Raw genomic sequence first — 12,184 nt, forward strand, 5'->3', positions numbered from 1 at the left:
AACTTTGCTATCCAAACTTCTGGAAACTGGCTGCCAATGAAGAGAGGAAAAGGTTCCTTTGGTGCACCACATGATGTCTCCAATTGTATATATGCTTGGCTTAACAGAATACCGGCAAAATAGAACGGAGGTCGGGACAGAATTTTCTGCCTACCGGGAGGGCAGGCAGGCCCAACCCCCAGTGGAGAAGCGGGCCCCACTGCCATTTTAAGTGGGCGGGCCAATTAAGGTCCGCCCAGCGTGACATCCACCGGGAAGCGCTATGCGCTTCCTGTGCGGGCGGGGGGTTCCCCAAAAGTGAGAGTACGCTCTTGCACACATGCGCACGAAAGAGCGCACATCTCCCTGAGGCTAAGTGCTGCCTCAGGGAGATCGCTGTTAAAAACAGTTTTAAAAATGTTAAAAATAGAAAAAAAAAATCCTTAACATGTCCCCCTCATGTGACAATGTCACTTGAGATGGGACATGTTCATAAATTATACTAAAACTTTATTAAACTTTTTAAATCCCTACATGAAACCTCATCCCGTCGGTGGACGAGGTTTCATGTTTTTTCTATTGTCCCTCGGGGCTCCTGGCCTGCCCGCCAATCTTAAGGTTGGACGTGCAGGTCCTTTAATTGTTTCAATGATCCTGTCAATGGCCTCAGTTGGCAGGCCCACAACTGATTTTGCTGCAGGTTCGCCTTCCTGAAAATTTAAATGGGCCGGGATGACATCGGGGGTTCTCCCTGACGTCATCCCGCGTTACTTTACCAGTCGGCAAGCGGGCCCTGCCCCCTGCTCGCTGACGGCAAAATTCAGCCCCAGGCTACAAACAGAAATACATAAAACAAATGTATGTGTAGGTTTATTCTACAGCTGGCTTTGATACAAAAAAATGCAAACTTAGCTGGAATACAAATTTAATTGGCATGAGCGCAAATTGGAGTTATGAAAATAGCATCAAGCTAACTTCCCCACAAATAAGTTAAGAGCATGCCATAATTCTGCGGCCGGATTTGATTTTTATATTTGCAAGTCAACAAATTAACAATTGTTCCTGATTTATCTATTAAATGAATATTCTTTGACCTGAAATTAATGTCAGACTTACTAAATTAAAATTACTTCATATACTTGTGTAAAATCAAGTTTCTAAGGCTAAGGGCGGGACCCGCTGCTGGATTGTGAAAGGGCTTTAGGCTGGGCTGTCGAATCTCCTGCGGTGAGTCACGCCACAACAGGGCTGGAAATTCCCAGTGTAAATTTTTAGTCAAGAAGTAGGGGTTGATTTTTACAAGTAATGTTTGCGAGGGGTTGAAATCCACCCTCTCCCATTGTCTCACTATTGCAGAGTTGCCAAGTCTGTGACTGTTCCCGCCAACTCCACCTCCAAAAGTAGCACAAAAGGAGCCAAAAAGTATTTTTATTTATAAATAATAAGCTCCCTGGAGACAGACATCGATTTCAGTATACTAAATTCATCAAATTTATCAAATTCAAAGGTAAGAGCTCCTGGAGGGGAGGCGGTGGCATAGTGGTTTTGTCACTGGACTAGTATTCCAGAGACACAGGGTAATGCTCTGGGGACCCGGGTTCGACTCCCATCCAGATGGTGAAATTTGAACTCAATAAAAATTTGGAATTAAAATTCTGATGATGACCATGAAACCATTGCTGATTGTTGCAAAAAACCCATCTGGTTCACTAATGTCCTTTAGGGAAGGAAACCTGACATCCTTACCTGGTCTGGCCTATATATGACCCCAGACCCACAGCAATGTGGATGACTCTTAAATGCAACATGGGCAATTAGGGATTGGCAATAAATGCTGGCCCAACCAGCGATGCCCACGTCCCATGAATGAATAAAAAAAAAATACAAATTTATACAATTTCACTCAGTTTTTTTCATAGCGCTGAAAAGAATACTACTTTGCAGCAGAGCATGTACTGAATGTGTATAAAAATCACACTCCTTCCCATTTTCAGAACCTAATAAAGTGTCTCAATCTGCTTCTTGAATGGCATCATCAGATGGATCATCAACATCATCTTCATCAGGAATCATATCATTAGCCACATCATTCCACAAATAATCATCTTCTGTGCTATCAAGTGCATTGGATATCCCATATTTCTTGAATGATTTGGTGACAATTTCCATTCTGATTTCATCCCAGGCCTCTACAACCCATTCACAGGATTATCATCATCGGAGCCGGTTGTCGTCCGCGGTCCATCGGAATCGAGGATGACGTCCATCAGGCTCAGTGAGACTTCAGATGACTGAACGGCCAGGTTCGGGATCCACATGTCCTTCTGCAATGGGGGCACGTTGTTGCGCAGGGGAGTGGAAATCACAGGCCAGGTTGGCTTTCTTCTCCTTCCTCTGCCGCCACCATTCCGCCTCATTGTCGAGTCGTTGAGCCTTGAAGTGGCTTGTGCCTTGTTGGACCAGGTGGCACCATGCCGAGTGATCAGCAGCATTCTCCTCCCAGGCCTCTACAACCTAGTCACAGGATTGCCAACATCGGAGCCCAGATGCTGGCTCCCTTAGCGAATGTCTTCTTCTCCGATCATCCAGTCATTCCACTTTTTTTTAATGTTACCCTTGAAGGGCTAGCTTAGAGAGACATCCAATGTTTGAACAAGGCTGGTTAGAGCACCGGGACAGCACTATCACTGTTTTGCAACCTAGCTTCAGCAATATCATCAACAAGGTGTGATCTGAACATATCCCAGGGCCTTTATCTTTACATAATCCTCCTGGTTGGAAACTCCAAAATTTCCTCGACCATATTCCCGAGTCACCTTCATCCATTATCATGAACATAGACGACTACTCCTTTTGGGAATTGCTGTTTTGGGAAGGGTTTTCTCTGGAATATCACCATTGGCTTAAGTTATGTCCAATCGGGCCTACGCAACAGCACAATAGTGAATCCACTCTTTTCGTGGCCAGTTGTCTTCACTAACAGTTTTCTCTCCAACTTTCCTCATCATTTTACTAGCTGACAAGTCAAAATTTGAGAGTCTTATCCATGTTCCCAATACAGGCCAATCTGTATCCATTCTTCTGTTGATGTTTGATTATAAACCACTGAAGTTCGATAAGCCTATCATCAAGTTCTGCTATGAGACACTGAAATCTTGGTGTTCTGTCGCAGTGCAGATGGCTGATCTTCTACCTCAAAAAAGAACATAAGAAATGCTTGTTTCAGGTAGAAGATTCGGACAGATTCTTGAGAAACAAGAGTCCATTCCAACTATTTTCATTGGCGTATTTTGCAACTCATCTTTTAACTGCGGCCACATCTAGGTTTTCCTCCGTCTGCATATTTATTCTTAGGCACCCTCACAAACTGCGTACAGAGCTTCCAATCTCTAACATTCTTCCCCAATACCTTAAATTCACTAGCTGCTGAACAATTACCTATCTGCTCTGCCATCTCAACAACTAAGTTTGAACTGGGCTATGTATCTACCGTTTTCCTTCTTGATACCATGATGCCATATTAAGAGGCGGGATTGGCAGGAACGCAGCGCACACCAGTGAGGTGGTAGCCTTGACATCACATGATGACGTGCGCAGACACGAGGAGCTGAACAGTCGCATTCAATGGTATTCTAGTCTATGATTCTATAAGCAAGTTTGACTTCAGCAGTGACCAGGTAGGAAGCACAAAGAGTTTAGATTTTTTGGCTAAAAGTTAGGATTGACTTATCCACGAGATCGACCATTATTCAAGTATATATGGTAAATATAAACGATCTGAAAGTAGTAAGTCTTTACTGCAGTTTCAAATTGTTCACTTACCAATAATTATCAATTAATGAAACTAGTGAGTCAGATTAATTCATCATTCAACATCAATGGCAGAATTTTAGTCAGATGTTATGTGGAATAAATAATGCATCAATAAAATAGACTACTTACAGGAGGAGAGGCAAAATGACAAGATGGAGAGCTGCCACAAGAGCTACCAGAAACGGAACCAGGGCACGTGGGTACAGGCACAGGGCACGCTGCAGATATAATCGTTCCAATCGTTACGTCTAAGTACCATATTTCATTATGGCTTTGCATTAAAACATCCAATTTAATTGATCCAAATGTATTTCAAGCACGCTCCCTATCATTCAACCATGTCCTGATTTAAACAGGGCATGATGAAGTGGCAGAATAGAAACACTGAAAGAGCAATTTCCATAATATCATGTTTCCATTTCCGTTGATGCCATTGTGTACAGTGTTAGAGCGAAGCTTGAACAAAAATGTCAGCAGTGAGAGGAGACGCTAACTACAGGTTGCTATTTTATACCTGCAACAGAAAAATACCACTCAAGTCACAGAAATGATCTTTAATGTGAAATAATGCCTTCTGCCCTCCCAATCTGTTGACCTTGATTTTGCTGTTTCCTTAGATAGGTAATTTACACCTTCCTTTTTTAATGCAGTACACTGAGAACATTAGTTAATAAAACAATATTAGCACCATAAGCTACAGTTTAAAACTTTTAGCTTTCTTGTGCTAATTTACATAGAAACATAGAAAATAGGAGCAAGAGTAGGTCATTCGGCTCTTCGAGCCTGCTCCACCATTCAATATGATCATGGCTGATCCTCTATCTCAACGCCATACTCCCACTCTCTCTCCATACTCCTTGACACCTTTAGAGTCTAGAAATCTATCTATTTCCTTCTTAAATATATTCAGGGTCTTGGTAACCACAATCTTCTGTTGTAGAGAATTCCACAGGTTCACCACCCTCTGAGTGAAGAGGTTTCTCCTCATCTCAGTCCTAAATGGATGTTCAACTGCCTTCAGGCTCTAAGGACTGCTAATAAGTATGCTCATTTGGGAGAATAACTTTCAAGTGCAATACAGTTTTAGGTAGTCGTTTGGTAGTACAGACCTTAAGCATTGCTGAAAAAAGAGACATTTTTGTCAAAGCCTTTCGTCTTGTACTCAGCAGGGCAATTTGCAAGAAAATACCATTGTCAGGGGAAACAATATATTTATACTGTATAAGAAGAGAATGCTGACTGGTTGGCAAGTGGACTCTCATCAGTAGAGGCATGTATATCACACAAACTCATGAACTGGCCCAAGGCCATCACTTTCAACCCTGAAAAGTGCCCAGTCCCTCACTTTGCCTTTCCAGGGTAATCTATATCAAACATTTGAGCAACAGATGACACAAGCTGTTTCACGCTGCTATGCAGTAGAAACACAAGTGGTATTTGCCACTAACAGGATGCTGTTGTCAAGCCAAAAAGACGTTCTGCCCATCACACAAATGAGTAATGTGGTACATGAATTTCCGTGCCAGTATGATGCTAGGTATGTAGGCCGTACATTCCAAAGGCTGGCGGATCATATCAAACAGCACGTCCCAGCCGCTGTTCACCACAGACCGTATCCAACCAGCCCCTGCTTGCAAAACTCAAAACACAGTGTCCAACATTCGGTGCGATTCTGCGATTGGACAACATTTGCTAAATAATCCTCTGTGTTAAGAATTACATTGACAATTAATTTGCGGTTGTCAGTTGAGCTCGCAGTGTGACGCACTTGCATGTAGCGGAAGCTACATATATTGATACACAAGGCTCTGTTCTTTGTAGGCAGAAAGAACATGTACACACGGTGCACCTATTTCAGTTAAACAAGTGACAGCCATTCACTAGTTAATTCCCCAGACAATGTCTTGGCTACAGCCAAGCTGCCTGATTTAAATTTCAAACAATGTTTGGCAGTTAACTGTCAGTCACCATCAACTGGTGTATTCTCCATGGCAACACTTCTACCAATGAGAGTGCACTTGCCAACCAATCAGCACTCTCTTCTCATACAGTATAAATATGCTGTTTCCCATGGCATTGGTATTTTCTTGTGAATTGCCCTGATGAATCCAAGACAAAAAGCTTCAACAAAAAATGTCTCTTTTTCAGCAATACAATTTTAAGTGTCGATATGAATGTGTCAACCAATACATAATTTTATTAACTCAAAAAATTCAGCTTAAAAGAATGGCTTAAGCCAGTGAAAGCTTTTTTAAAAAAAAGGTTGTTGCCACCATTGAAATATACAATGACAGTCAACAGGAAGAGGAAACCAACAGACAACAACAAATTGGCAAAAGCCCAAATATCCTTCATGATGCTCCCTCATGCAAAATTAGCATGCAAAACAAATGAATTGCAGGTGGTCACTAGCATGTATAAAATGCATACAAATTGCATCTACCTCCCTTCTTCCAAACCACATCCTCCCCAAAAAAGCTTCTCACAAAATACTCAGGAGACCACATGGACAAGACTGTCTTTGTGTGGCTGCTATTGATCATGGCTGATGGGCATGCAACATGGGAGGTACAATGTTATGATTTGTGCAACTGGATGCAAAAACAGATTAAAGAAATATTTTGAGGAAAATAGGGAGGGGTTGTGGCAGGGAAAAAAACATACTACTATTTCCAACACAGTGAGCTGGATTAAACTCAACAGCCAATTGAGATGAAGTATGATGTTCAATCAATACAAGTTGTTAATTTCCATTGAAAGATATTGAAAGAACATCCATGTGAACATTGGACTCAAATAAGAACCCGAGTATAAATACATGTTCTGGCAGACATTATCTACCTCAAGGGGGTGATTGGCTAATTAAAGTCAGTTGCTTTGAGAGAAAGGTAGTAAATTGGTTGAAGCAAAATTTCTCTCTGCATTGCCCAAGTAGAATTTATGAAGAGAGTCAGTAATTGTTAGCTTTATCTGCCTTATAAACCAAACTAAAAGGGTGTTTGCAGCCCACAATTTAGTAAAGACCACTAACAAATTATAATAAAACAAAACCAATGACTTACATTTTTTGACTGACAATGTTTGATCCATGAAAGGATGGTTAAAGAATGTCTCTGAAAAACAAAAATTCAGTTTGTTTTATTCTTTGAAGCTCCTGGTTGTTTAGAGCTGCCTCTAAATCCTATGACCAAGATTTCAGTGAACAAATATTACAAGCTACAAATATATTAGTCATTTGTCTCAAAAGGTATTGTGAATATGTTTACTTTCCAGTGAAACATTGCATTTTAAACTCCACATTTGGGACTCTTATTGTACACAAATGTATATCCACAGTATCATTTATAACACAACTGGTGATTGGAGGCAAATCAAACTGTTAGTTGGGATTAAAGTGTATAGTTCAAAGTATACTGTTAATTTTGACTGTACAGAAATCGCAAGAACACCCATGTGAACTACAAAATTAGACTCAATTAACAACATGTGTATGAGATCCTGTATTGGCAGACATTAGACTTCCCCTAGAGGATTACTTTGTCAACCAGAGTCAGCTTCTCACGGAATGTGATATTATACTTGTGTGGGTGGGCTCCTTTGCATTGTCCAAGTAGGCCTGTAAGCAGATTGTAGTAGTAATGCAATAATGCCATTTTTGGATGGGCCTTTCCTACCTCAAAAGTGGTGAGGAAAATTCTGGATGTGGGCAGAAAACTATGCTCCTTTGCAATGAATATGTATATCACAAGGATAGTACATGAACTCTAATTTAACAATGTATCACACAATATTAACATAATACAATGACTTGCATCTATATCATGCCTTTAACATCCAAAGATGTTCCAGCCTCCATGAAGACACTCCTTAAAACCTGCCTTTGTTCAAGGTTTTGTTCACCTGTCCCAATACCTCATGTGGCTTGGTGTTAAATTTTCTTTGATAAAGCCCCTGTCAAGCACCTTAGGAAATACTACTATGATAAATTGATACCATAAATTAAAGTTGTTACTGTTAAGGCAAGTGACCAAAAGCTTAGTCAAATAGGTAGGGTTTAAATAATGGAAATAGGTTCGATTCCTTATCTCCACTTATCACTGGCCCTCTATCCAGCTCTACTTGTCCCACCTCTTTGTCCTTTTGTCTGTGACATCTTTTGGTTATCTCCACCTATCACTGGCCCTCTATCCAGCTCTACTTGTCCCACCCCCCCTTAAGCCAGCTTATATTTCACCTCTCTTCTATTTTTACTTAGTTCTGTTGAAGGGTCATTCGGACTCGAAACGTTAACTGTGCTCCTCTCCGCAGGGTTTAAGGAGCATCTTAAAAGGATGTTGGAGAAGAGGCAGAGAAATTTAGAAGGGAATTCCTTAGGGCCTAGGCAGCTGAAGGCACGCTGCCAATCTGGAGCGATGACTACTAGGGATGCACAAGAGATCAGAATTGGAGGAGCGCAGAGATCACGGAGGGTTTTAGAGCTAGAGGAGATCACAAATGTAGAAGGGGTGAAGCCCATGGAGCAATCTGAAAACGAGCGTGAGAATTTTAAAAATAGAGGCATTGTTGGACCAGAGGCCAGTGTAGGCCAGCAGACAAAGGGATGATCTGTGAACAGGATTTTGTGTGAGTTAGGATATGGGCAGCACTATTTTGGATGAGTTCAAAAGTTTACAGAGAGTGCAAGACCAGCCAGTGGACCATTGGAATAGTCAAGTCTACAAAAAAAAGGCATGGGTGAGCGTTTCAGCAACAGATGAACTGAGGCAAAGCAGTTAAAGATAACTACAGCAAGGAACTGAATGACTGAAATCAGTTAGATCTAAAACTTATTAAAGGATATGAAGTAAGGAAACTAAAACCAGAAACTCACCAAAATCCATTCTGTCCTTCTGGTTTCTCTGAAGCAAGCCAAGCAATAGGCCACCCAGGTGACTAGAAGTTTCACTTGGGATGCTGTTTAATAGAAAAATCAGCATCACCAGTAGAAAGTAAAGGGAAGCAGTATTGCAAGACCAAATAACAAAATTAAGCATTTTGTGCTTTAACATTTGAGTCAGGAAAAGTAATGCTGTCATCACACTATATGGGCTTGCACTATATTCATTGGCCCATTTGCCCTGTCAATAAGTCAATAATTGTAAAGTCTGTTCTCCCCATATTTACCAAGCACACATTTCTTAGTAATAACATCAGCACATGAAACTATGCAATAATCTACTCAAAGCAGTCAGCATAGGCCTATGGGACTGGGGCTTCTGCTCTTGGCATTAATGGTTTTCTGTAGATTCCACATGGGAAGGTTGGCTCTACAGCATAGAACTGTCTACAATTTGGTTCAAATTACCAAGCTTGTCTGGAAATATCTTAAGCTTAAGGGCGGATGATGTGAAAAGTAGGAAAAATTCAGCTTCTCAAATCAGAGTTGCAGCATGTTACTGAAGCTGTAGAGAGGGTTTTCACTGTGTGTGCAACAAGTGCTATGACAGATACATTAGTGTTCTGCGATGCCACAATGTCCAAAATGGAAGTGTTCAATTTCTTAGCTCCAACACCCTAGCCAATTTCAAAGAAATAAGTTGCTTAAAAGAATAATGCTATGACAAAGCAGTGGTACAATCCTCCTCACATGGAATAAGTAGTGTATAATCCCAAACTCATTTCACAGTGCTGAACTAAATCTCAAAACAAAAGTAACAGCAGAAATCTCTCAAAATATGGTCACCAAAAATTCCCTTCTTGAAATATAATCTTTCACTTTTGACAATTCAGACTAAATTCTATAAACTGCGTAACGGTCCTAGACACAATCCTTCTAAAATTGATAACAGAAGCTGTTATCAATCGCAGTATTGAAACAGGAGGTGGTAAAGCATTATGGCCACATTTTCCAGAAGCTATAATGCACAATAGGCATATTCCCACTTGGGAAAAGTTTTACACCTCACGGAAGCCCACAAAACGTCTATATCTAAAAAGAAACTGAAGTAAATTTGACCCAAGGTTAAATAGGTAGACACTCACTTAGGCACTAAAGACTTGTTTTTCTCATAGAAGAGCCTTAAATCTTGTGGACTGTTTGCCTACAACAGAAAGACATTTTAAATGCAAATTAGATGCTGGTTCAATTACTCAAGAGAACAATAACCATTAAGAAATTGCCCTGGTGGGTGTAAGCATTCAGTAATATGCCACATATTTCAAATTCTATTTTCTAAAACACTGAACTGTTGAGCGGACATTGCAAAGATAGCTATAGTCATTTGTTCAGTGAACGTGACCTAATTCTGATGTCATAATAAGCTGGTGAATGTTAATCAGCTTAATACTGCAGGAGTGTGAAAATAAAAAGCAGTATTATTCCCTTTTTTCTACTTTTTTTGTCTGCATGGCTTGGCAGTAATATTCAACTCTTCCAACCAATCCTGAAGGATTTATCCATCGTGGACATGCACATTCCTAAAAGTATCGCATACAATCCAAGTTATCCAGGATTCAAAATTAAAGATGGATTTTAGAATAAATTGCTTTCATCTTAGAAGAAAAAGCTCTCAAGGAAGAGGAAATTTGAGAAATCAAGGTTAAAATAAGCATGCGTACTAACTCTATTAAAATATTATTCCTGCTCTCAATCCCTTTAAGACATTCCCAGCTAATGAACTCCATGTGTAAGGTTGATTGCCAAAAATTTAAGATCAACTTGTTTACCTACCAACTTGGTAACTGTAATGTTAACAAGATGACTTTCAACATATTTTACCTCTACCACCCCCACTGCAAACACTCGTTTCTCACAGGACAAAGCCTTGTGTGAGGTGTCACATCATTACATGTTTATTCATGTAGATACACAAAGCTACACAATGTGTTTTTGTCTTTGTACCCAAGCCTACCATATTGCTGTACCATACGTACAAGTGTAAAACTTGGGTACTCTTGATTAGCTGATATCCATTAACCCCAAATTGATGGGAGGGGATCCTTTTTATCATGGCAGATAATGGGATTTCTACAGCACCTCAGACAAACTACTATACCATTTGAAAAAAAACTGTCTCAGGAGATTCAAAGGTACATCCTATAAAAGCATCTTTCTCTCAATATCTACCTGGAAAGGAGGCTTGCCAACAAGACACTGAAATATTACAGTGCCTATACTCCAGAGGTCTGCCTTGGCATCATAATGTTGCGACATGATGACCTCGGGTGCCTGAAACAAAAGAAATATCAATAGTACAATGGAGGGAAAGGCCATTAAATCTTACTACAGTCCTCATTCTAGCATTAATCACAAATTCTCTTAAATGCGTGGTGCATTTTCACAATTCCAAATTATTTTATCACCAATATAATAAAGAAAACATTTTCCTTCTTGAAGTAACTGCAGATTCCCCTTTGGCTTCTTGATTGATCAATCCAATTTTGCACCATCTATCACCTGCTTAACAGACACCTATCAGGTGCCCAAATTGCTAAAAAAGAAACTGATGAATTTGTACACTTACCATAACTATCACTTCTGTATTTCCCTCATGATCCAGGAGCAACACTATTTTGCACTATACTATGTAATGCAGAACTCTCAACACATGAGTGAAGACAAATAACGCACAGTTGTACTGCAGATATGGCTTGAACCCACTAAACCGGCTCCCACCCTCCCCCTTTCAAATTTCAGGAATGGTGAGGAAAAAAAAACAAATAAATGCAACAAATAGATGTATCAAAATCCCTTAAACGCACTATCCCAACAAAAAAAATTCCTTCAGAAGTTACATTCAAACCCAAAAACACAATCCTCACCACAGCACTCGCCAGCTATTTGCCCTCCATCTCCAAATTTCCTCAGTCCCAGTTAAGCGGTTAATGCTGAGCCAATTAAGTCTTTTTAAAAAAATGTCTTGCTGAATATCTTGCTGTAATTCTCAGTCCCAGCAGAATGGTTACTGCACAGAAGGAGGCCATTCACCCCATCCTGTTCAGATAATTATCCAATTCCCTTTTGAAAACCATAATTCAATCTGCCTCCACCACACTCTCAGACAATGCATCCCAAATCCGAACCATTCACTGCGTAAAAAAGGCTTCCCTTCATGCTGCATTTGGATCTTTTGTCATTTACCTTAAATTGGTGTCCTCTGGTTCTTCATATTACATTTAAGCTCATAGGCCCAATTGAATTATGTGGTAATCTCTGCACACAACAAGAAGTCAAAAAGTCCACACACAATCCCAAAAGTAACTTCATACAGATTGTACCTCATCGACTCCTGTTTCTCCCTCCCCCTCCTCCCTATCATAACCCCAGTAAAACAGGTTATACAATTGCACCAGGGAGAGTAGATTATATGACAGAGTAGGGCACTAAGGAAAACTGACAGATGCTGTCAAAATG

General features: G+C 40.3%; 1 protein-coding gene across 5 annotated transcripts in view; it reads right to left on the minus strand.

The window, feature by feature from the left end:
* ulk2 (unc-51 like autophagy activating kinase 2) overlaps window positions 1–12,184 on the minus strand; it is a 115,509-nt gene that overhangs the window by 38,820 nt on the left and 64,505 nt on the right. For all 5 annotated transcript variants that reach the window (XM_078548189.1, XM_078548187.1, XM_078548184.1 and 2 more), the window contains 5 exons: window positions 10,898–10,999; window positions 9,814–9,872; window positions 8,663–8,745; window positions 6,855–6,905; window positions 3,922–4,010 (listed from right to left, as the gene is read on the minus strand). In XM_078548189.1, the coding sequence (XP_078404315.1) occupies window positions 3,922–4,010; window positions 6,855–6,905; window positions 8,663–8,745; window positions 9,814–9,872; window positions 10,898–10,999 (384 nt within the window). The remainder of the gene's footprint in view (window positions 1–3,921; window positions 4,011–6,854; window positions 6,906–8,662; window positions 8,746–9,813; window positions 9,873–10,897; window positions 11,000–12,184) is intronic.

Source organism: Cetorhinus maximus, chromosome 9 (genome assembly GCF_964194155.1).
Source record: "Cetorhinus maximus chromosome 9, sCetMax3.hap1.1, whole genome shotgun sequence".
Lineage (NCBI taxonomy): Eukaryota > Metazoa > Chordata > Chondrichthyes > Lamniformes > Cetorhinidae > Cetorhinus > Cetorhinus maximus.